This window comes from Lepidochelys kempii, chromosome 2 (genome assembly GCF_965140285.1).
Source record: "Lepidochelys kempii isolate rLepKem1 chromosome 2, rLepKem1.hap1, whole genome shotgun sequence".
NCBI classification, from domain to species: domain Eukaryota; kingdom Metazoa; phylum Chordata; order Testudines; family Cheloniidae; genus Lepidochelys; species Lepidochelys kempii.
The window spans coordinates 76,808,898-76,835,692 of record NC_136381.1 but is presented as its reverse complement, the minus strand read 5'-3'; the positions used below and the strand labels follow the sequence as shown (position 1 = coordinate 76,835,692).

The 26,795-nt window shown below is 39.8% G+C and overlaps 1 protein-coding gene across 9 annotated transcripts in view; it reads right to left on the bottom strand.

Moving 5' to 3' along the window:
• The window catches only part of TRAPPC8 (trafficking protein particle complex subunit 8), a 114,625-nt gene that overhangs the window by 65,228 nt on the left and 22,602 nt on the right, over window positions 1–26,795 (bottom strand). For 5 of the 9 annotated variants that reach the window (XM_073331307.2, XM_073331309.2, XM_073331313.2 and 2 more), the window contains 8 exons: window positions 25,097–25,271; window positions 23,613–23,766; window positions 22,273–22,360; window positions 10,025–10,284; window positions 6,645–6,760; window positions 4,393–4,543; window positions 2,757–2,857; window positions 1,986–2,091 (listed from right to left, as the gene is read on the bottom strand). In XM_073331307.2, the coding sequence (XP_073187408.1) occupies window positions 1,986–2,091; window positions 2,757–2,857; window positions 4,393–4,543; window positions 6,645–6,760; window positions 10,025–10,284; window positions 22,273–22,360; window positions 23,613–23,766; window positions 25,097–25,271 (1,151 nt within the window). The remainder of the gene's footprint in view (window positions 1–1,985; window positions 2,092–2,756; window positions 2,858–4,392; window positions 4,544–6,644; window positions 6,761–10,024; window positions 10,285–22,272; window positions 22,361–23,612; window positions 23,767–25,096; window positions 25,272–26,795) is intronic. The other 4 variants (XM_073331308.2, XM_073331314.2, XM_073331312.2 and 1 more) reach the window with 1 other exon arrangement.

Sequence of the window (26,795 nt, the reverse complement as noted above, 5' to 3'; positions counted from 1 at the left end):
TAATACATTTTATTTTAACATAAGAACAAGTACAGAAATATAAGAAGGTGCAATTGTGGCACTAAATTTATCTGAAAAAGTTGGCAGTAAGTTTCCCAACCCATTTGTTTTAAGGTCATTAGTTCCACTTCATTTTGACACCTGAGTTGTCATTGTTTTTAAAGCTAGCAAGAAAATCAGATATCTGATAAACAGCACCCATTGCATATTTTGGGTACAGTCATAAATCATATACCCAAGAGCACACAATTACATTAACTGAATTTCACCTAACTAGATGCATGAAATGGAGTCAAACAGATAATCTGTGTGGCAAAACCAACCAATCCCAGAAAGATTAGTGATTTTGGAATTATAAAATGATTCTGACCACCAGATATATTACAGTCAATTAGGCTACTACTAAATGGAGTAGTTCTCTACCTTGTTATTTTAAAATACACATGGACATTTTTCCTTATTACATTAGATACAGAAGTCTACCTTTTAAAAATATTTTTCTGGGCTGTAACTAGGCTTGGTCACAACTAGAGTACTACATGCATCGCAGAGATCTTGTGCACTGAAAACATCCAAGCCTATCATTCAGGATATGAAAGAAAGACAATAAACCTTCAGCATAGTCAGCAGCACTCAATTTCCTTATGCAAATTTCAATGTCTATTTGTTATTACATCTTCCAACTATTTAAGTTAGGATAGTAAAAAAATCAAAAGGTATGAATGAACAGATGTTCTATTAGCTATTAAGGAAATACAGAATTACCAACACAATTTGTTGTTAAATAAGCACCGAGGACAAATTTAGAGAAACTTGGCCAGAGTCTGAACTGAAAAGTATGTACAATCAAAATACTAGTGTGGTATGACCATTTCATGCCACACTGCCAGTGCAACCTGGCCATGAAGACAGAATAGTCAGCAACAGGTAAATCAACCCAGTGTTCAGGTTAGGGTGACCAGATAGCAAGTATGAAAAAATCAGGACACCTTTTTCCGGGGAGGGGAGATATTTGCCTATATAAACACAAAGCACCTAATATCAGGACAGTCCCAATAATACCGGGACATCTAGTCACCCTAGTTCAGGGGTTAGGGGAAGAGAGAATATCCTCCAGCAGCACAGAAGACACTATGACTATGCCAAACCTCCACCCTGCTGTCAAAGCTAAGTTAGTGAGATTAGCAAGGATGCCACAACAATACTTCTAGGGTCATTGGCAGCCAACAAGTTTCTCTAACTTACAACCAAGAATCAGAGCAGGCAAGCACAATGGTGAACTGTACACCACCTTTGTACTTCTTTATCTTGAGCTGTGCCACGTGCACACAGTAAGGTAGACTACATCCCATCCTACAGTTTATCAAGCTTTCACAGCTAAGAGAAAGACTTATCAGAACTGAAAGTGACACGGAATACTTAGCTAAAATGACCCTAACCAGTAATTACTGAAGATACCCCAACTGACACAGAACCTTATTTCTTTAGTTTTACAGCCTTTACTGACACCATTTCACCCACTTAGAACATGAAGACAGATGGCTTGTGAATAACATGCTAACTTTTTACTGTGCTGCTTTTTAAAGTCTAATCTCTCTCAAGTACTAACAGAGATGTCAAGCATAAAGAATAGATTATGAAGATAGGGACTAACAAATGTATGATTCAGGCAGGGTTGTTTTTTTTTTCAAATAAAAAATAATGTACATCACTTCAAGTGAAAGAAGAAGATTGAACACAGGGTAAACTAGGTACATTTATGTAACAAGTTGCACAAAAGCATATAAAAATGACTTTTCTTGGTTTACAGGGGCAAATTGAGCTATACCCCAACACTCAAACTTTATTCCAGCTAGCTTCTGCCCCTGAACATCTCCACCTTCAGAAGGAACCCATGTACAAGAAGTCTATTTGGTTTAAAAATTTAGCACTATTATTTAAAGCCATTTGCTGTGGGGAAAACAGAAAGATTAAGTTTTCTCTACCTCACTGGTTAAACGTATCAGAAGAGCAGCAGCGTCTGAATATTTGCTCTGGCTTTTTAAAATTTCAGCACTAAGCAGCACACATCTCTCAGCCAGCATCATGTTCCTAAAACAACAAGAAATTAATTATGTGCATTATAACAAAATTTTTGGAGTAAATTGTAGAAAGCCTTTAAATCTGCCTGACAAGAGCTAGCAAATTCTAGCTGTGTAGTACCTGACTATCCATATTATTTTGCTCTATGTAGGAATGCATGTATCTGTTTCTTATACTATTTTAATCTGATAAGATAATTCCGTGACCAAAAAAATGTTTTAATCTAGATAATATTGATAAAAATATATATTCCTGGTTGAGAACTTCATATGCTTTTAAATCAAAGCTGTTACAATACTTTTTCCTTAGGAACACATCCCTGTAAAGTTCTTAAAATAAACTTTTGCAAAGCAACAAAGTGGTCTAATGGACTGAATACAAGCCTGAGAACCAGAGGCACAAGTTTTAATTGCGTCTCCGCCAATAACTTGTACTCTGCCAAGAACAAAGTGTTCCTCCACCCCACAACCATACTGGTAAATAGGTTAACTAAAGTCTGAATAAATTCTAACTATCACAGTTTTACTTCCTTGGTGTACCAGTTATATACCTACTAGAACACAGGGTAGGCAAGTGATGTTAAATCTGCACTACTGTGTAGTGAAAGCAAACTTAGGCCATAGTACTGATCATCATCATTCACTGGATAGAACGGAAGGTAAACCACCACCTACTTGCAGATATCCCTATACGTTTGAATTGCTGTATCCATATAATGAGCAGGATACGGTCTAGGCGCCCCAGGCTGAAGAAAAGCAGATACTGCTGCCATTTCCTGCAGGATAAAACAAAAATGTAATTTAATGTTCCAAAATATCATCATGGCAGCATCAGCCATAAAGACTCTTTACCTGAACTGACACGCAGGTTTTGGGAGACTGGATGTTTAAACAATAACACCCGAATTTGCAGTAAGGTGACAGTGAACTTCATTTGCTGGTTTATTTACCACCTGCCATTCCACATAGGGCTGTGATCTCTAAAGAGTTATAAATTGAACAGGCACAATCCTTCTTACAACTCTGGAAAACCTCCAAGGAAGATTTAAATGCTGCAGGAAATGGGGCTGATGATTCAGCAGGCAGTATAGTTCCCTCCAAGTCAGCATTGAGTCACTACTGTAGCACAGGTCCAAGTGTCACTATCCTACTGGAGATGCAGTCTTTCCCACATTACAGTGGTTCTCTCCATTTGTGATACTTAAGTCTTTGGTTTTTTGTAAGCACAAAATTGGAGGTTAATGAAAGCATCTTGGGAAATTCCAGTTATGTTCTTCCTACACAACCTCCTCCTCTAAAATTCCAGTTGTTTAACTCCCACCTTGCAACCCTCCCAAAACATGTTCATTTCCATGGCAGCTGAACAGACTCCTATGTATAGTTTATAAATATATGCTTCGGAACCCTTGCAGATGAAAGAAAGGTGCCATGTAAATTTAAGCTACTTTATATTACTGAAACGTTTGAGGGTATCTAAATGAACTTTTCAAGTACAACTTCCTAGATCTCTCTCTCTCTCTGTATATATGTATATGTATCCATGCTACAAGTAAACCCATTAACAAATACTCATGCTTGCTGGAAATTAGTGACTCAAATTCGGCAACAGCCCTTAAAAAAAAAAAAAAAAAACAAGTGTGAGCACAAAAAAACAAAATGTTTTTTTTAGTAACCCCATTAGTTACTAAATATTTAGGTCTGTATTCTCTGATTGTAGGAGCATGAATTCTACACATGAAGCTAAAAGGCAACAACAGAAATTGCCTGAGGGATTTATATAGGCATTAACAGAGTAAAGCCCTCAGGAGTCTTAATAGGAAATGCCAGTATATTTGCTATACTAGTACATGGATAGTAATATAATTACTAAAAGCTCCAGATCACTAAGTATTTTATCAATTTGAAATCTTACAATCAAAGTAAAAAATACTACAATCTTTTTTATCTGTTTCAAAATAATTAAAAGAACTACTCTGCACATTACCATAAGAGAACTATTTAAATTTAACCTATACCAAAAGGAGGTTCTCCCTCAAAAGTGTGTTAAGCTTTTTCCTACACAGTTAAGTAGCGACAGTAACTATCCTCTACACAGAGCTACGGAAAATATTAAGGAGCGTGATGCGATTTTGTTAGATATTGGCATCCACAAAAAACTTGGCTATGTTTTCATATTTGGAGCTAATAAGATTTTTTTTTTTTTAAATTGCAGTTTCTTTTTGCTGTATATTGTTATCTAGAAGAATTGTTAATATTCAACAGATTACTATAAGCAATGCACAGAATGCTTATATTATTGTAATGTACCAACCAGTGCTCCAGCTGCATAAAGCATTGCTTGATCATTCAAAAAGTCTTTCTTTGCTGTATGATAGCAACTATACGCCAGTTCGTAGTGTTGGACCAAGAAACACAAGTCTGCCATTTTCCTGATTTGCAGCTCTGGTGCTTCTGGGGGATACCTATAAATACACAAAAACAAACATTTTGCAACAAAAATATCATTTACATTTTAAGTGCCAATTTTCAAGACAAACAAGATAGATGCCAGCATAAAAAGAAAAAACAAACATTAAAAGGAAGAGTCATTCCCTGCCACGTAACCCCAGCCTAGGAGGAACGAGTTGGATGGATGTTTATATTACTTCCATGTTTGCTCATTTTAGTACAGCTACTCAAACACAGTGAAGCCACCATCCTTCTGGCTGTGGACTGTATGAGACTTCCTTCAAATCTATCATTCACCAGCTGAAAGAGCCTGGTCTAAACCTGAAACTTGGGCTGAGCTAGCTATACCACTCTGGGCTGCGAAAAATGTTGCACTCTGTTCAAAAGAATTCTGTTAGACTAACGACCACCTCTCAAGGGGACAGATTTACTAAAGCAATGGAAAAATCCTGTCTGTTGCTGTAGCAAGTGTATATGCTGCAGATGGGCTGCTGTAGCACCTGTAGAGCAGACACAGCTTAGGTCAACAGCCAGGCCAAGGAAGTTTCTTTTATACTATGAAGTTGGCTGAAACAATGCAAAATGTTAAGTAGCTGCAACTGCAATTAATCACCGAGATGCATCATCACTGTAACACAAAATGGCTTTATTCTGGCCCAGGAACAGAGACAGTAAAGGGAATGGCAGCTCCCTTCAATTCCCCACTGTCCAGCTAAAGTAGTAATGCTGCACACCAATGACTCCATAGCCTTTCACCCCTACACATGTCCTAACTATGGGGGTGCCATGAAAACCAAATAAGTCTACCTCTCCAGCTGTTGACCAAAGCTCAAAGAGAGGACATCATCATGGAGTCTAGTCTCTTTTCTGTGCTGTGCCTAACGCCATTCTCACTCTTATCAGTTTAAACCCTGGCTTATACTAGTTTAGCTTGCATAAGTAAATTTATAGGCCCAAGCTAAACCAATAGTCAGTTAGAAAAAATGTGTTTTGCCATGTCAGTTTTTAAACCAGTGCAATTCTACTATGGATAGAGGCATATGAAAGAGCAGCCCTGAGCAGCATCCCCATGCAGCATGGTGGTAAGAATCCCAGTATACTCACAGCTCCTTCCCCAGTTTCAGGTCACGGATATTACTGAACAGCAAGGCTTTACACCTCTCATAACTGTCTGTGGCTAATATGTTTGGTCCTCTGATAAAACTTCCAAGCTCCAATGTGAGTGTGCTAGAGAGACCAATATATTTCAGGGAGGGAGAATTAAGAGGAGAAAAACTGGGAGAAGGTAGAGAACCCAACCTGGCACTGGGTTCTCTCTTTTTATTCCTTGGCTAGTTGGCATCCAGCAACAACTTCAAGCTCTGTGCCTAAGGACAGGTGTTTACCAGGCAATGCTTGTGCCTAAATTTCCATTTCCGAGGATTACCTGTCCTCATGCATTAGTTTCATGTTATACTCAAAAAAGTTGCTCTGGTTTACCTTATATAAATTTTAAGTCCAAAAACAGGCTGTGTGGACATTCATTTCAGTTCAATTCAGGTTTATTTTGGTTTAGCTTCCATGTTGATTAGGAACAGGTTTAAGATAAAATGGAATAAGACACATACACTAAAATGACTATGTCCAAAAATGGGTTTGCACCATTTTAACTAAAACAATTTAAAACCTGATTCAAGTTCAACCAGTGCAAATTTTTGACAAGGCCATGGCTAATCTAATTTCTCTTAATACGTGTTCCTCCATCCTTGTCCATGGAAATTTTTTTGTAAAAACGTTTGAAATAAGGAAAGTGTAAAGACTGTATTAGTACAGCTGATTTGTTCAAAAACAAAACTTCTCTCACCCTCTATTTTAATTCAGGTTAGGAAAAAAGTTTAAGACCAAATAAAATTCTGCTATGCTTTGTTTTGCCCAAGTTCATACATTTTTAGTAAATATATCAGCAATTTTGCCAAATTTTGCTGATGAAAGCTACAGTACATTCATGTTTGCTCAAGTCAGCTTTAAACTAAGACCATTCTGAAGACATAACTTACACTTAGGGAGCTTCTCCCAACCAAAATGTTTAGTATTTTCACTGACACTTACAAATGGAAGATGAATAGATTTACTTACAACAACCCAGATGTATTTTTTAGCTCATTTATGCTTTTCTCTGGAACTTTACTGCCACTAAACCATTTTTTTGTTGCAGAAAATAGTGATCGACTCAAACCTTTCCTGGATATTAACTGGAAGAGAAAACAACAACAAAACAATGATGTTACTGAATTAACTGCAACATAAAGTATGAATTCCTTTTTTAATAGAAACAGTAAAAGTTCTCAGTATGACCCAGAAACATCCAAATTCCGAAGCTCTGTCAAGACTTGTGTACATAGTTTAAACGTGCAAGATGGTACAAAAACTGATATAGTTAAAGCAGTACACCCCTTGCATGGATTGTAATTATAGCAATATAAAGGAGCTTTTAGTAGTATAGTTTATTTCATAAATGTACTCAGTTTTAGAAAACTTCGAAGAATTCGACCAGTTCAACTACTTGTCATCTACTCTTGATTACAATATATAGCTCTTTTATCGTTGTGTTTAGTCCCAAACACAGGATGAGGACACATTCACACTAGGCTCTCCGGTAAAATTTTCCCATCATTGTACAGTGTACAAGGCTCTCGCAGCAACCAGTGATTCTATACACACCATGTTTATTGGTCAGCCCTGCTTTGAACAGGGTTAAACGCTGGTGGTTGCAGCTGCCTTTTCCAGACTTTCCCACCTGTGGAGCTGCACCAGCAGGAAATTTTCCACAAAAGTTTAAACCTTTTCTAAATTGGGGGAAAGGTTTAGTTTGCTTGTTTCTTTTATGTGACGAGAAAAGCATCACATTTCCTTTCAACAGCCTTAAAAAGTTTCAGTCTATTTTGCCTTACAAATAAAATACATTTTTTTAAATGTATGCCTTTGTCTGGCGATGCCAGAAAGAGGACTAGAGACACTGGACGTGGTTTAATTAGGCTGCAACTTTATTCCTAAATGTCTGGGAGTACTGGGAGATAAAAGTGTACAGTGCAGGTAATTCCATAATCATTTACATGTAGGGCCACTGGCATCCCTCCTCCTCAACCATCCTGGTCCACAACAAACCCACTGCTGAGACCTTGCCCCCACATCTCCTCAAATGATGGAGGGGGCTCTATAGAGGAGGAGGGGCTGACTCCCAGCTGTACCAGTCACAGGAACCCTAAATTCCCCACCACCACTTCCACAGGTTTTTAAAAAAACCAAAAACCTTCTTTAAATCTTTTTCCAATCCATTTTATCTGATCATCATATCCATTCTCTATGGAATACCTGCACTGGACCTGCCCCATACTTACATAAGGCGTTGTGAGACACCACAATGTACACCTCCTTTTGTTTTTGGCCCCCTTCAAGCCCCAACCCACTGTGGGGAAGGCAAAAAACATCCCACTTCACCTTCACCACCAGATTGGTCAGGAGAAAGATTCATTTCCATCCCCCCCACTCCATCCGAGAAAAGAACGACTACCTTAACGCCCTCTGAAGATCATGATGAAAACCCTGTATTTCAACTACTTTCATGGTTGGGAATGGGGGTGCTGCTCAGCCTGTCCCAGTGAAAAGAGGGCTTTCGTTGCCCAGACATGGGCACAAATAGCCCCCCCCACACCTTCCAGTCACCTTGAGGAGGGATGGGTTAGCATCCCCACCCTGATCTGGAATAGGACTGCCTCCACGTTGCAGTTAACACATTGGCTCTCTAGTTGCCCTTAACGGGGCAACACACCTTCTCCGCTAAACCTGCCAAAGGTCCCCACCAGGTAATATGCAGTGAGGTCATTCTGTGAATCATGAACTAACTCTTAAGCTTAATCACAGGACTTAATCAATGGAGTGCAAAAGAAAGGTTTGGAGATGAGCAATATTTCTAAAGAAATTAAACTTAAAGAACAATACAATGGCATGGTTTAGCATTGAGACATCAGGTGTTACAAAGGTAAGACTGTAAGTTCCAACCCCTTGTATAGATGCATTACGGCACAGATGCTTCTAGCTATTTGTGAAGTAGTTTGTGCTCATGCAACAGTACCCTAGGTTACGTGGGAGGAATCTTTAAGTACTTGTGGTCCTTATCGCAGGATTAAGGGACTCCCAAGTATCTAAAAAACAAAAATGCAACCCTTTCTTCCTTCCCAGTAAGCAACAGAAGTAACTGGATTACTGTGCGTATAGACCTTAATCTATTTGGTATTCATATGGTCCTCATCACCATAATATCTTTGCTCCTTTGAGAGAGAGAGAATTCTAAAGAGGAGAATTTGGTTCTAAAGAGGAGAATATTTGGTTCCCAAGGCAGTGAGATCTAGTCACTCTGATTTCTCAGAGTAACTTTCATGCTCTAGGTTCAGCTCCTGTGGAAGTTCTGCTTGCATGTGAGCTGCCTCCTCTTGTTCAACACTTCCCATGTGCTATCATGGGAAGTAACGGATGCAGAGGGAGAAGCAACTTCTCAAGTAGCTAGATCCAAACCCATGGAGACATTTGAATATTAGGAGAAGAGAGCAAGCAGTTGAAAAATGTGGCTACTGTAATTTGTCTTAATAAGCAAGAAAGCTGCTGCACTTTGTCAGTTGTACATGTCCCTCTATTTCTGACAGAGGTGGAATCACTAATAGGTAAAAGCTGAAAGGAAGACTGGAAACCTCTGACCAGTTCAAAGCAAACAGGAAGGGGCACAATATTCTGGCCAGTCACAGATGAAAGTAAATGGTTTTTGGTCATCATCGTTATTGACCATTCATTTGTGTTGAGAAGTCAAAGTATCTAAAGGCTGAGGAAAAAAATACCATAGTGTCTTAAAGTATCTCACAGCTGAGGCATATGCTCTTGATAGTGGAGAAGTTACTGGCTTTGCTAAAGTAACTAAATTATATTATAGCTATGCTATCACCACAGTTGCTGGTGTACAAACAGATGTTTTGGCATGATTATACATCATGCCACAAGTGGAGTCACGGTTAAAATTTACAGGGACTTATTTTCAGTTCAAGTTGGATGAAGGGAAATAGTGTCTGTTTGATGCACTACACAGTCCAAAATCAGATAAAGTGTTTTTAACCTAAAGAGTTAAACAGACTATTGGAAATTATAGGTTAAAATATTAAAAAGCCTACTTTTATTATTTTTTCCAAACATGCAGGCACCAAACACTGACCTTACTATGAAAGCAATATGTTTTCATATTCATGTTTTAGTTACACACACCAACCATTGATAAAGCACCAACCACTGATAAATTTGATGGGGACATAAGACTGAATAATCAAAAAAATTTAAAAATAAATTAACAGATATGGAGGGACATAACCCTGTTTTAGTTAAGAAGTCTTTTGGATGATCAGATCCATGCTACAAAAGATTCAGGGCACCAACATTTATTAAGTAGGCAAAAATTGTTTTATTGAGCGACTTACCTGATCATTAAGCTGTCGAATTGTTTTCTCTATATGTGGCAAAAGCCCCCTAAATGTGAACTCCTGTATGAATTGTCTAATTCGATCATGATCTGTGAGCGTTAAACATGTACCATGAGGAGTCCCAGAACTGGTCTTCTTTGATTCATGTGGCGAAGTAGTCGTCTTTATGTACTCAGTGGCATCAAAACTGGTACTAGTATCACTGAGATGATCCAGTTGAAGAGGGTGAGCCTTAAAGTTATTTGATAAACCATCTACTGAAAAATAAAAGGTTCTATTTCACTAGTTGTGCACTATTTCCTGAAAACAAAAATTTAGATTTTAAGTAATCTTTACCAGCTTATGTTATAGCCTGTCACACATATGCTTACTCTACCTTCCCCTATTCAGGGCTTTGTTAAATGCATGTATATGATTATTCACGTAATTAGTTGTGCCAACTTGTAAATGAAAGCTGTTCTCGTAAACCTGTGGATTGACCAGATTGCACCAAGATCCAGAACCCTCTTGAAAGCTATGGCCATGATGGGAGAGGGAGGAGCAAAGTGATTTAAGAACATAAGAACGTTCATACTGGGTCAGACCATCTAGCTCAGCATCCTGTCTTCTGACAGTAATCAGTGTCAGATGCTTCAGAAGGAATGAACAGAACTGGTCAATTATTGAATGATCCATCCACTTTAATCCAGTCCCAGCTTCCAGGAGTCAGAGGTTTAGGGACATCTAGAGCTTTGGGTTGCGTGTCTGACCATCTTGGCTAATAGTAATTGACGGACCTAACCTCCCTGAACTTATTTAATTCTTCTTTGAACTCAGTTATACTCTTGGCCTTCACAACATCCCCTGGAAACAAGTTCCACAGGTTGACTGTGCATTATGTTGGGTTATTTTAAACCTGCTGCCTATTAATTTCACTGGATGATCCCTAGTTCTTGCGTAATGTGAAGGAATAAATAAGAGTAAACTTCCTAATTCACTTTCTCCATACTGTTCATGATTTTATAGACCTCTAGCATATGGTCCTTTAGTCATCTCTCTTCTATGTTGAACAGTCCCGGTCTTTAATCTCTCCTCAAATGGAAGCCACTCCATACCCCTAATCATTTTGTCGCCCTTCTCTGCACCTTTTTCAATTCTAACGTCTTTTTTGAGATGTGGAAACTGAACTGCACATATTATTCAAGGTGTGGCAGAGCCATGGATTTATATAGTGGCATTATGATATTTTCCATCTTATTATTTATCTTTCTTAATGATTCCTAATATAGTTAACTTTTTTGACTGCCACTGCATACTGAGCAGAGGTTTTCAGAGAACTATCCCCAATGACACCAAGATCTCTTTCTTGAATGGTAACAGCTAATTTAGACCTCATCATTTTATGGATACTTGGGATTATGCTTTCCAATCTGCATCGCTTTGCACTTATCATTGAATTTCATCTGCCATTTTGTCACCCAGTCTTGTGAGGATCCCTTTGTACTGCTTTGCTATCAGGTTTAGGATTAACTATCTTGAGTAATTTTGTATTATCTGCAAATGTTTCCACCTCACTTTTCAGTCCCTTATCCCACAACGGCTTACTTTGTTCAAGAGCCTTTGGTAAGGGACCTTGTCAAAGATTTCAAAATGTCCAGGTACACTATACAAACCGGATCGTTCTTGTCCACATGCTTTTTGACTCCCTCAGAGAATTTTAGTAGTTTGGTGAGGCATGATTTCCCTTTATAAAAGTCGTGTTTACTCTTCCCCAACCTCTCGTATTCATCTAGCAGTAGGCATCCTTCAGTCTCGAGAGATCACGGGTATGCGCCCCTGAGAGGTAAAGAATTTACTCAGTTGGTTTTATGGCAGCCACAAATGTGTCTGAAGAGACCCACAATCTCTGCCACATCTATCACATTTAAAGGCAATGTTTCGACCATTTGGGCTCTGCCTTCTGCGAGCTCTTTTCTCCACTGCTAAGCTGGACTGCTTCCTCTCGTAACTCCGGAGACCTTTGTTAAGCTCTTGTTTTCAAAGGCTGAGGTCTTGAGTATGATATTCCCATTTGCCCACATCCATGTCCATTTCTTTGGAGTCTCATTTGCAGACACCCTTGAAACACAATTTGGGGCATCCTTCGGGCCTTTTTCCAGACGCCAGTTCACCATAGAGGATATCCTTTGGGATGCGTCCATCACTCATTCGGCACACATGCCCAAGCCAGTGGAGTTTGAGAAGTGTTTGCATGCTGGGTATGCTGGCCTGTTTGTACAACTCAGCGTTGGAGACTCTGTCCCTCCAGGAGATCCCAAAGATTCGACAAAGACAATGCATATGAAAGCTGTTGAGCCTCTTTTCCTGATGAGAAAAAAAGGTCCACATCTCGCTCCCATACAAAAGTGTGCTGATACAGGTCTTTGTGCATGTGTTGTCTGTTAATTTGTTGTTTTGCCATACCCTCTTATTCAGTCTAGACACTATTGTGGTGACTTTTCCAACGTGGATGCTGAGTTCCGTTTCAAGTGAAAGGTTGACTGGGATAGTGGACCCCAGATACGTGAACTCATTTACCACTTCAAGTTCATAACTGTTGATCTTGATGGATAGTGCTTCCTCAACTCCTTGTCACATTAGGTTAGTCTTTTTTAGGCTTACAGTAAGCCCGAAGTCTTGGCAGGCTTTGGAAAAACTGTACATTAGGCTTTGAAGATGAGTTTCTGTTGGATTGTAACTGTTGCATCATCGGAAAAGAGGCGGTGTTGGATAAGGGCCTCTCGAGTCTTTGTTTTAGACCTGAAACCCGCAAGATTGAACAGCTTTCCATCAGATCTTGTGTGCGAGTAGATTCCCTCAGTTGAGGAACCAAAAGCTTGTTTCAGTAGCAGCGAGAAGATCCCAAACAGAGGTGGGACAAGTACACAACCTTGCTTAACTCCGCTACGAATCTGGAAAGCCTCAGAGACTGAGCCATTGTATTGTTTTCATATAAGTATTCATCTAGGTGTCTGATAATTCTGTTCTTTACTATAGTTTGAACCAATTTGCCTGATACAGAAATTATATTTATCGGCCTATAATTGCCAGGATAGCCTCTGGAGACTTTTTTTTTTAAATCTTTGTTATATTAGCCATCCTCCAGTCATCTGGTACAGAGGCTGATTTAAGTGATGGTTACATACCACGATTAGTAGTTTTGCAATTTCATATTTGAGTTCCTTCAGAACTCTTGGGTGAATACCATGTGGTCCTGGTGACTTATGACAGTTTTAATGTATCAACTTGTTCCAAAACCTCCTTTACTGACATCTCAATCTGGGACAGTTCCAAGCCATTCTGTTTAGACGACAAAACTGAGGGTATGTGAATCTCCTTCATGTTCTCTGCAGTGAAGACTTATGCAAAGAATTAATTTAGCTTCTCCCCAATAATCTTGTTTTCTTTGAGTGTTCCTTTAGCATCTTGATTGTTTAGTGGCCCCATTGATTGTTTGGCAGGCTTCCTGCTTCTAATGTACTTAATTTTTTTGATGTTCATTTGTGTGTTGTTTGCTAGTTGCTCTTCAAATTCTTTTTTGGTCAGCTTAAAAACTTTTACACTTGACCTGGCAGAATTTATGCTTTCTATTTTCTTCACTGGGATTTGACTCCAATTTTTAAAAGATGCCTTTTGGGGGTTTTTGGCCTCTAAGCACCTCTTGTACTCTGTTTAGTCATAGTGGCATTTTTTGGTCCTTTTGTTTGTTTTTATTTAGTCACATTTAATCTGAGCCTATGTTATGGTGTTTTTAAACAGTCCCCGTGCAGTTTGCAGGCATTTCAACCTTGTGACTGTTGCTAGTTAAACAAAATTAAAAGTTTCCTCATTTTTTGTAGTTCCACTTTTTTGAAGTTAAATGCTACTGTGGTGGGTTTCTTCGGCACTTTTCCCCTACAAGGATGTTAAATTTAATTGCATTATGGTTGCTATTACTAAGCGGTTTAGCTAACAACCTCTTGGACAAGATTCTGTGTGCCACTTAGGACTAAAACAAGAATTGCCTCTTCCCTTGTGAGTTCCAGGACTAATTTCTCCAAGAAGCAGTCATTTATGGGTGTCTAGACATGTTCCTGGTCAATATGGAGATAGCTAATATCCCCCATTATTATTGGTGTTTCTGTTTTTGTAGCCTCTCCTCTCCTTGAGCATTTCACAATCACCACCACCATCTTGGTAAGGTGGTGGGTAGTATATTCCTACTGTTATATTTTTTATTATTCAAGCATTGAATATCCATCCATAGAGATTCTCTAATACACCTTGATTCATTTCATATTTTTACTATATTTGACTCTATGCTTTCTTTCACCTAGTGCCAATCCCCCACCAGCATGACCTACTCTGTCATGCCTATATATTTTGTACCCTGGTATACCATGTTCCATCGATTATCATCATTCCACAAAGTTTCCGTGACGCTTATTATATCGATACCCTCATTTAATACCAGGCGCTTGAGTTCACCCAGCTTAGTATTTAGACTTCTCGCATTTATATACAAGCACTTATAAAAATCTGTCAATATTTAGTTGTCTGGCTTCATGTCCAGTAATTGAATGACACTCTCATTTCATCAACTTCTATCCTCTCCTCTTTACTAGGATATAGAGTATCCCTTTAATAAATTCTCCCTAAGGGATGTCTCTGTCCAAACTTTCCACATTAGGCTAGGGGAAACTCTTGTTAAAAACTCCGATAAATTTTACCTGCCAGCCATCTAGTTCCATTTTGGTTTAAGTGGAGTCCATCCCTCCTGAATATGTTCCCCCTTTCCCAAAAGGTTCCGCAGTTCCTAATAAACCTAAATCCTTCCTCCCGACACCACTGGTCTCATCCACACATTGAGCCTCTGCAGTTCTGCCTCTCCAACTGGCTCCCCGAATGGAACTGGAAGCATTTCAGAGAATACTACCATGGAAGTGCTGTACTACAGTCGCTGCTTAACCTAAATTTGGCCTCCAGGAGCTCTCCTACCTCTTCCTATGTCATCTGTACCTATATATACCACAACCACTATCTCCTCCCCATTACTCTGCAGTCTACCTAGATGTCTCAAAGTCCGCAACCTTCACACCCAGCAGGCAATTCACCATGCGGCACCCAGCAGGTAATTCACAAACCCAACTATCTATATTTCTAATAATGAATCCCTTAATACTATTACCTCTCTCTTCCTAATAACTGGGGTCCCCTCCTCCAGAGGGGCATCCTCAGTGCAAGAGGATACCATGACATCATCTGGAAGCAGGGTCCCAACTATGAGATAATTTCCCTCCACCTTGAGGGGCTCCTTCCTCAAGACTAATCTTCCTCAACAATACAAAGGGGTGGACCACTTTACCGTGTCCCTGAAAGTCTCTTATATGTACCTCTCTGTCTATCTTAGCTCCTCCAGTTCAGCATTCTGGTCTCAAGAACCCATACTCTGCCTCTGAGGACTATAAGATGCTTGCATTGAAAAGAGCAGGCTAAAGCCTTGTTAGTAAACGCTCAACCTAGCCTAGCAGGATGCTTGCCCCAGCACACGGTCCCCAGAACAGACCACACTATAAATGTCAATCAAGCAGGTGCACCGCAGGCACACAAACAAACAAACTCACCCAAGGGTCACATGATTGCACTTGCTTGACTTGGAGAACTCCCTTGCAAAACTTCCCTGTTTGCTGCTCCTGTTCACTAGCTTCCTCAAGCAACTGATCATTTCAGACAAAATGATGTAAGATCATCTCTCAGAATCTAGAGTAGTACTTCTTTTCCAGCGTGGAGGATGGGGAAGCATGTGGATTGAGGTGGCTTGTTTGGAATTTTTATATATATATATATATATATATATATATATATATATATATATATATATATATATATATATATATATATATATATATATATATATATATATATATATATATATACACATACACACACACACACACACACACACACACAGAAAGTCTACTCAAAACCCCTCCAATTTCAGCTGTGTAACCATCATTTCTCTATGTATGGTCAGTAAAGAGCTCCACTCCTGGGAGATTTAAGAACAGTACCAAGCCTTGAAAGAGCTAACACTTACGAGTGGTTAGCTGGTTTAGAGGAGTGCTCCAATCCATCCCCTAAAACTATAGAAAAATAGGTATCAATCCAGAAGTAACCCTTCTACAAACACTGAGAATTAATCCACCACATCATCTTGGAAATCACCACAGACTGGTGTGTCTATTGTTCCCTTGTGGTAGATAAAACTTTAACAGGGATTGACAGGCCTTGCCCTTTATCTGACAAAGATCAAACTCTGGCAACGAATTCTTACTAAAAGCACTTTTAGGATTTCTTAGAAGCATGGGACTCCAAGAAACGATTGTGTATTCTGTTCTCTTCTCAGTCTCTCAACGACAAAGAAATAAAATGCTATGATACAACTAAATCAGGGGCTGGAGCACCCACAGGGAAAAATCTGGAAGCTCTCCTCACCCCCGCCCCACCTCCCCCCATGCGCTGCGTCCCTGCTCCTATGCCTACCTCCCAGTGCTTCCCGATGCCAAACAGCTGTTTGGTGGTGCTTAGGACTTTCCAGGAGGGAGGGGGGAGGAGCAGGGATGCGGCACGCTCAGGGGAGGAGGCAGAGAAGAGGAAGGGCCGGGGAGGGAAGCTGGGGAAGGGGTTGGAATGGGGCGGGGAAGGGGAAGAGAGGTAAAATATGAATTAATGGATCCTTGCAGCACAGCTACATTTATTTAGTGTTTCTTCAGCAGTAATTTAGTGGGGGACGTAAAGAATACAGTTTGCACTGACTTCTTTGAGCTACTCATTGGGGGAGGAGATTCTTGGGGCAGCGGTACGAAGGAGATAAATGGACTCATTCTTGTGAATGATGTTAGTTACTTTAAATCTGTCTGTTCTGTGGAACAGGACAGGAACTTTCTTCTTTATGTATGACTCAATTCTTTTCTTCCCCCATGTCAGTGAGTTTCCCTCATTCTGTCTCTTCCCATTCTCCCAGTCACCTTCATTCTGCTTTTTGATTACTCTTCCAGTCATTTACTTTTCAAATCCTGTGGTCTGATTTTCAGAGCCATTTCCAACAAGGCCTCAGGTGAGACAGAGGGGCAATTTTAGACCTTAGGGCTAAACATGAACACTGCATAGAGCTGGACACATCATCGGCTGGTGTAAATTGTCAGAGTTCAGTGGAAGTAAGTGGAGCTATGGCTATTTACACCAGCTGAGGATCTGCTCCAGCATTTCTATTCTGTAGGGCTATTATAACGTATCTTAGGTTGCAGTGATGCGGCCCTCGGGCCAATGTACTAGTCCTTATGTGGCCCTCGTGGTGATTTGAGTTTGAGATCCCTGAACTAAACCATCTACCCCCTCTTGACACCAGATTCAGAGACAGCCAGATATTAGTATTTCAGCAAGGCCCTGAAGCTTGTTATGACCCTGAATCTGCATTGGAAGCTTTAAGGGCTTTGTCCATAAGTATGGATTGGAACACAGTTCCCCAACTCTTGTGGACCTGGTTGAAGAACTTAAAGAAGTTGGAGCTTCATACAGATAAGTGTCCTTCATCCAAGCATCAGATACAAGGGGTTTAAGACTGGGAAGTTTTTCTAAGGTGGGCATCCAGATTTTTTTTTTTCTGAGTTAATCACAAGATTAGAGCAGCTCTTACAACCAAAGTTACATGAGATGGTCGAGTTCAGGATCCTGACACAAGGAAGAAAGGAGAGCAGCAGAATATGGACCCTGGACTTCAGAAAAGCAGACTGACTCCCTCAGGGAACTGATGGGCAGGACCCCTGGAAGAATACCAAGAAGTATGGGCTGGATGAATGGACTATAAGGTGGATAAAAAGCTGGCTAGATTGTCGGGCTCAACGGGTAGTGATCAATGGCTCCATGTCTAGTTGGCAGCCAGTATCAAGTGGAGTGCCCCAAGGGTCGGCCCTGGGGCCAGTTTTGTTCAATATCTTCCTTAATGATCTGGAGGATGGCGTGGATTGCACCCTCAGCAAGTTTGAAGGGGACACTAAACTGGGAGGAGAGGTAGATATGCTGGAGGGTAGGGATAGGATACAGAGGGACCTAGACAAATTAGACGATTGGGCCAAAAGAAATCTGATGAGGTTCAGCAAAGACAAGTGCAGAGTCCTGCACTTAGGACAGAAGAATCTCATGCATCGCTACAGACTAGGGACCAACTAGCTAGGCAGCAGTTCTGCAGAAAAGGACCTAGGGGTTACAGTGGACAAGAAGCTGGATATGAGTCAACAGTGTGCCGTTGTTGCCAAGAATGCCAATGGCATTTTGGGCTGTATAACTAGGAGCATTGTCAGCATATCGAGGGACGTGATCGTTCCCCTTTATTCGACATTGGTGAGGCCTCATCTGGAGTACCAGTTTTGAGCCCCACGCTACAAGAAGGATGTGAAAAAATTGGAAAGAGTCCAGCAGAGGGCAACAAAAATGAGTAGGGGACTGGAACACATGAGTTATGAGGAGAGGCTGAGGGAACTGGGATTGCTTAGTCTGCAGAAGAGAAGAATGAGGGGGGATTTGATAGCTGCTTTCAACTACCTGAACGGGGCTCCAAAGAGGACGGATCTAGACTATTCTCAGTGATAGCAGATGACAGAACAAGGAGTAATGGTCTCAAGTTGCAGTGGGGGAGGTTTAGGTTGGATATTGGGAAACACTATTTCACTAGGAGGGTGGTGAAGCACTGGAATGGGTTACATAGGGAGGTGGTGGAATCTTGACAAAGCCCTGGCTGGGATGATTTAGTTGGGGATTGGTCCTGCTTTGAGCAGGGGGTTGGACTAGATGACCTCCTGAGGTCCCTTCCAACACTGATATTCTATGATTTTATGATACTCAAAACAAAAAAAAGTCCACTTCCAGCACCTTCCACTGGAACAAGGTTTTTTGTTTAGTTTTGTTAACTTCTACTCTAATCAAGCTATTTACAAGTAGCCTGCTCTAAAAAAAGGAAACTGCCAACAAGATGACATACTGGAGAAATTCCAGTGTGTTACATGGTTAATGGATGAAAGAGGGTTCATGGGGGACATGCCTCTTTATATAATCTCACCAGGAATGTTCCATGATTGGAGGAGTCTAGATAGCCCCTCAATGATCAGCACTTGCCAGAAGGTTCCAGACTGTAGCACAACACATACCTCAAACACATGCACTGATAGCAACAATACTCAAAAAATATTCTGAACTACAGAAAATTAATTTAACATTTAGAAGCTGATAGGAATTGCTCTATTGGATCGACCTGAAGGTTTAATCTACTCCAACATCCTGTCTTCAACAGTGAATGACATCAGATGTTTCAAAAGAAGATGTAAGAAACCCACCATAGGCAGATGTGTGATTAAGAATGTGATTGTATGACAGGGAGCAGGGCTTAGGAGCCCTGGGGTTCACTTCCAGTTTAGGTTTTATGTTCCCCAAAGCTCATGCTTCAGGCTTTCAGCCAGCCACCTGTAGGGGTCAGAAAGGCTCAGGGATGGCTATGGTGGAGACAGGACACTGGCCAGGGAGGGCCTGGGCTTTGAGGTGGCATTGAACATTCTCTCTCTCTCTCAGGTGCTTGGCTGGCTGGTTCTTGTTCACATAGTCAGGGTTTAGCTGACTGATGGTAATATAGGGTCAGGAAGGAATTTTACCCCAGCTCAGATTGGCAGCGACCTTGGGGAGTTTTGGCTTTCTCTGCAGCTTGTGGGTGCAGGTCACTTGCCAGGATTATCTGGATCAGTGGTTCTCAACCTATTTACCATTGTGGGCCGCATATGCAACTCTCTAGGTGTTATGCAGGGGTCCTGGAACAATTTGTACAGTGGGGGTGCTGAGAGCCATTGGACCAAACTGTAAACCCTGTACAGGATGGAAACCACTTCAATCCAGGGGGTGCTGCCACACCCCCAGCACCTTTAGCTCCAACACCTATGGTGCTGTGTGGCCACATTCACACAGTATGTAATACCAGTGCCCAGGATGTATATTACTTGGGAGAGGAGGTGGGGGGAGATCAATCAGTTACTGTACAGTAGTCAGGATTGTTCTGGACAGTTGATCATTGCAAGGTAATTGTGAACTCCCCCCGCAATTTCTCCAGGCATGGACACCCAGAAGCGAGGAGGCAGCACTCTAAGGGCATCCCTGCAGAGCGGGAGGGAGGAAGCAGTAGGCTGCTGGCTGACTGCTGCCTGAGCTCCTCCCCCTACCACAGGGGGCTGCTTTGCCTTTCCTGCTGGCAGGGAGTGCTCCAACAGGACTCTGTGGCATCATCTCCCCCTCAGCCAGCCCTGGCCTGGCCCCTGCAGGGACCCAGGAGTGAGGCAATAAGCGGGAATCTTAATTTTTTTAGCACACAGCTGGGCCACGCAAGCGGCCCATGGGTAGAGAACCACTGATCTGGGTATCTCAATCATTTCCCTGCTGTTGAGAGGGCTTTGGGTACTGATGGACCTTGATCCCTCCTATTCTAGTCTCCTGTGAATTGTAATAGTTCAGTCTAATTTTGGTTGTTGGGTTCACAGTGGGCGATGCTAGGTGGCACTGGTGTCCTGTGATACACAGGAAATGTGATGAGATGATCTGGAGAAAGCTTTTGGTCTTAAACTTTATGACTACGCAAAGTAACATCACATCACAATCACACTAGGTCCCATCCTAATTTCTAGTACTTAGAAAATGTCTAAAATCCTGATGCATGAGGTTTACTATCTCTTCCACAAATTGTTGTTGATAATTCTGAACATTCTTGATTTCCATGTAAGTGACTAATCCTTATTTGAATCTTGTTCTTGGGCTCTACAACTTCCTGAAACAGTGTTCCGTTTAATTTCATATTGTATGAAAAAGTATTTTATCGGATTTAAATTTCTCACTTTTTAATTTCACTGAATGCCCCCTTGTTGTGTTATGAGACAAGGAGAGCAGAAATTCTCAATCTATCTTTTCCAGACTATGAGTTATTGTATATAATTTCATGTCTCCTCTTATTTGTCTCCTTTCTAAGGTAAACAATCCCAAACTTTTCACTCTTCTGAAGAGAGTTTTTTCCAGTGCTCTTTGTCATTCATCACATTTCTGACATCCCTCTAGATCTGCAATGTTCTTTGAGATGGGGTGACTAGTAAGGCACGCAGTAGTCCAGATGAGGCCATACCACCAATGTATATAAAGGCATAATATTCTTCGTATTCTTTACCAGCCCATTCCTTGTACAACTTAACATTTTGTTTGTTTTATCTGATCACAGCTGCACACAAAGCAAAGGTCTGCAGTGAAACCCAGGTCCCTTTCTTGAGCGGTTATAGTTAAAATTTAAGACCATGTGAGTGTGAATTGGTTTGCATTACTGGCACTTAATTTCATTTGCTATCATATTGCCCATTCCCCCAGTTTGCTCAGGTTTCTTTGAAGTTCCTCAGAGTCCTCTCTTGTCCTTACTAACCTAAATAACTCTAATCTGTACATTTGGTACCTCATCACTCACGACCCTTTCCAGATGATAAGTGTATTAAAACATGGAATCAAGAACTTAAGGCACCCTGTTGTTAACCTCTTGCTATGACAAAAAAAATGGCCAATTAATCCTACTCTTTGCCCATTTCTCAGCCTGTTTTTGATCCATGACAATAGTTTGCTTCTCACACCATGACAACTTCAATTGTTTAAGCAGACTATTGTGCAAGACCTTGACGAAGGCCTTTTGGAAATCTACTCTGTTGACACAATTCTAAGAGATTAGTTAAACTATTGTCCTTTATAGACACCACTTTGTCAGGCCCTGTCATAATATGATCTTCCAGGTGTTATTCTATATTTAAACATCATTGCAACCAATAAACTTTCCAAGAAAGAGTTCCAAATTTACAATTTCAGTTTGTGCATTGCCAGAATTTCGTCACACTCCTAGAATACACTTGTGGAATACCAAATATCAACTCTTAAAATTTAGTTATATCAACTACAATTGTGCAGAAAGTGTTGAATCCAACAAACATTGTTTAATGTTTATAATACAGTAGGTACCAAGACACAATCAGAATCAAGGCCCACTGTGTTATGCACTTTACAAACACACTAAGACATGATCCCTGCCCCAAGGAGATTATACGGAGACAAGATAAATGACATTTTACTTTACATTTACATGCCTACGTTAACACTACAATTTTGAACAAAAATTAAAGTTACAAAAATACCTTGGATGTCATTATCTAAGCCATCAGATATTAAGTGGTCAGCATTCTTATTTGAAATTACACTATATGGACCATCATCATAAGATTCCTACCAGGAAAAACAAAAAGAATTAGTACAGCCAGTTTTTAAAAAGCTGTTTGCAAATCATTAGTAATTCCTGTCCTTTCTTCCCACAGCAATTTGATTATTCAGATATTACATTTTAGGAAGCAGTGTCAAACCATATTTTAAATGGATGCTCCTCTCACAAGTTACAAGTCAACAGCTAACTCTTAAAGCTTTGAGAAATTGCCTCTAAGTGTGAAACAAAAAGTCAGAGAATCAGGGGTAAATGAGAGGTTTAGAAAAGGTCCAAATTCATGACAGCTGGACCTCTCCAAGTTAGCTCATTAGAAAATCATCAGATATTTTAGAGATGTTATATCAAATAGAGTCAAGAAAGTAGGAACAACTTCAGCCTTCAGTGGCAGAGTGGCTTTGACAACAAGTCCGTTAAATTTCAGGTGCCACCATATATTTAGCAGGAATTGGGGAGGGACTCCCCAATACACTTTCGTCAAAGACTTTCTATCAGTGAATATAGAGCAGGGAAAGAGGTGAGTCATGTCCCCAAAGGAGGGGAGCTGTTTTCAGTGCAGGTACCCCTCTGCATCAGAGGTTCTTTGGCTGCAGAAATCTGCTTCTCAACATACCTGTGACAAAGAGGATGCTAAATACTTCAGAGACTGACATGCACCACTATTAAATGTCCTGACACCAAAGGCAGATAGGGTCTATCAGACTGGTTTCAAGACCTCATCGCTAAAGAAGCACTTACTTGTTTCCTCTTGGCCTCTTTTTGTTCACTCATTTCCTACAACACTTTCAAAATCTTAAACTGATGGGAAGAAAGTTAGCCTGAGGAAACTTCGAGAAAGCAAGCATATGTAAAGTGCTTACGCTGTTAACTACCTGAAGCTGGAAGGCAAGAATAACTGGAGAAATTCACAAAGCATAGAGATTATTTCTCTTGGTGCTCAAGGATTCTACTATTACAATAATCGATTTTATAAATTTAAGTGGTACATAAGAAAAAGTCCTCTAAATGAAGATTGACCTAATGCCCTCAGAAACAAAAATAGTTGTGGGTTGTTCGTTTTTTGGTTTTTTTGGGGGGAGGAAGGAATCAATCTTATGCTATTGTGTTTGGGAATACCCTGGTGAATGATCAATCATGGCACAATTCCACAGGAATAGCACTGCTAATACAGAGCCATGACAAAAATTGTAAAAACAAAGTTAGCCAACATGATTACAATAGTCATTACAGTGTAGATTTCAAACATTTTTGAACACATACCTGGGTTTGGATACTGTTTTTCTGGAGATACTGACTCCAAGGATCTGGTATTTGTTCATCTGCTCCCCTGTTAGATCCTCGAGAATTTATTTTAAGTAAATAGCAACCCTGAGTTCCATATCTCTGCTTCATTTCTTCATATACTGAGTCAGCTCTGAAACGGAACATCTCAAATATAGTCAGTTTGACTCACACCGGAAGTAGCTTTCTTGAATTACTTTCTTAAAAACACAGTGTTCACAGATTTTCTGTCAGACAAAAGTTGTAGAACAGAAGTGTAGTTTGCAAGTTTTCTAGTGTATTTCGGCCACATAAATTGCTTGCAAATCTCACATCAGCATCTACAAAATGCTTCCCAACAGCTGTGTCTGCTACCTTCCCAGGCACACTTTGTATAGCAGTTCGCAGCAGAGACAGAGTAGCAGCCAACATAACAGAACGCCAGTGCAGAAACACTTTACCTCGGAAGGTGTGCAAAGGGAAACTGACTAGATGTAACTGCTACTATTTGGCAGTAACTGCTTATTCTCTACTAAGAAGGCGGTGGGAGAAAGGAAGACAAGAAGAAAAGTTAGAAGCTAGAGAAGAGATCAGACAGGAAAGAGATATGACAGTAATAGACTAAAAAGAAACAAGCAGAGGAGAAAAAAAGTATGAAGGAAGGGATAAACTGATCAGATTAACAGTAGTCCTAATGATGGCATTTCTATTGACCTGTGGAAAAATTTAGGCAAAAACTACCAAATGTATTATAGTAACCCACTGGATTATCACATGAAACAATTTGTTTATGTTAAAGCATTTAGGGATGCATAGCTGCAAAACAAGAGGACAGAGATGGGCTCATACCACCCTAACAATGGTAACGTCTCCTTATTTCCTAGCACCATTGTAGCCTTTAATCACTCTAAATTTGAGACACTGTTCTAATTAGACATTTTTCTTTCTTCAACATGCTAGAAATAATATATAATAGAGTAAGTGGTATTCAAGTCTGTGATGCCCAATATGCCCAAGCTATTTGCAGTATAATCTAGCAATCTACAAAGATTTTAATTTTTAAAGCTATTTTAATTGAAGGTCATCTCAAACGTAGATGCCAACGAGTGGGGGGGTGGGAATTTGTTTTTTCCAAAAATAATAATAAAAAAAATTAACAGGTTGCAATACAAGATATAGATGATTTTAAGATAATTCACTTTAGAAAGAAATTAAAGATACTAGATATTGCCTACTTCATAAAACTGGACTTAGTTCTTTGTGTATTTCACATGCACATTCAAAAAGAAGTTTGAGAGAAAATATTAACTAAGTAAATCTGCCTGGACCAGGCTCCATACTGGTCAATTATATTAAAATAGGCAACTGAATTTTTTGTACATGTGCGCGCGCACACACATGTTAATTTATACAGTCAGCATTTCAGCAAAACAAGCTTTTCTGAATGTCCAGTAAAATCACAAGGTAAAAGACAAAAAACCCACCTTTGTTCCTCTCCTGCACTTACATCATGCAGCAATACATAATATTTGAGTGTGTTTGGTATAAACCATTTTGGATATGCATATTCACTGCTGTGCTGAATTCTATGCTGCTCTTGTGACAGCTTCAGAAATTGCTCCACAGGTTCAGGTTCACCAGAAGAAACTACAAGCATACCTGAATTCACATTAAGGATATGATCTTATCACAAATACCATCAATTCATGGTATCATAGCCTGCTTGCTTCACTACGCTTAAGGTTACATCTATATTAATGGCTATATAATTATCCATTTTTGATTGCTGCAAAAGTGTATTTGCAGCAGAAATTTGGTCAAGCAATTTAAACAAGTGCATATTTATAACTCTAAAAAAAAAATCAGCGGAACCAATGGTACATTATAATACTAGATAATACTTAGTCATGCCATGAATGCAGGGAACTGGCCTAGATGACCTCTCAAGGTCTCTTCCAGTTCTATGATTCTATAATTATAAATAGTGGGTGGGGAAAACTGGTAGGAGCTTAATTTAAACTTGTCGAACTCATGACTTTTTTGTAATGGCATCCAGGTACCACTTATTAATATAAATATGTAAAGAAAATAACCTAATCACTGGTATTTTGGGGAAAGAACCAGTTCATTAGTAAAGCCAACAACAAGTGATTAAGGTGAACATGTTTGTCCATATGCATGACACAGTAATAACTGAACTATATTCCAAAGAAATACATAATTTGTCTTAGAGGTAAGAATGAGAAAGGAAGAGAGAAGCTTGCTTAGTTTTAAAAAAAAGACTGCTCCGAGAGTGTCCCAATGCTAGTCTTAGTAAACATGCCAAGGAATCCTGAACTATTTTTTTTAAAGTACACTTAATTTAGGTGCTTAAACATATCGTCTGATTTTCAGAAGTGCTGTATTTTAGGAGCTTAACTTTCTACTCTTAATTTTGAAAATATTTGCTTCAGTTTCCAATATTACTGATCCAGCATTAAATTGGCAAGTTCAAACAGAATATCTAAACTTTCAAGTTTAAACAAGGCCTATAGAATAACCATAAAGTCCAATATCAGGGGGTAGCCTTGTTAGTCTGTAGCCACGAAAACAACAAGGAGTCTGTGGCACCTTAAAGACCAACAGATTTATCTTGTTGTTTTCATAAAGTCCAAGTTAAAGATAGCACACAATATCAGTACTAATGCTGTTTATGTGGGGCCGTTTGAGAAAAAACAATATTTTGTTTGTGGCATTTTTAAAGAATCATGCAACACTTCTCTAGCTTTGAACTTCTTGCCTTTTGTCACAGATACATACTAAAGAATAATTTCTACAGTAATTAAAAGCTCTTTGCTAGGACAGGTACAGACTTTTTTAAAAGTGATATTAGAAATCACCATAGAATCCTCAGTGTGCATCCTATTTACTTCTAGTTTGAATGGGAGTTAAGATGAAAAAGAGATATTGGAGTTTATCCCATGAAGTATTAAATCTGTTTAATAGCTCAGGTCAAATTGGACAGTGGGGTAATACCCTAAACTTTTGTAGCATCTCAGTTCAATGAAGATATATTGGCAATCTTACTTAAAAGCATATAGCTAGGGGAAGGAAAGGAGTTACTAGATATTTGTAACAGTATGTCAAGAGGGAAGTTTAGTGCTATACTAACTAGGTTACTTGTATATGTATGTTAGTATTTGT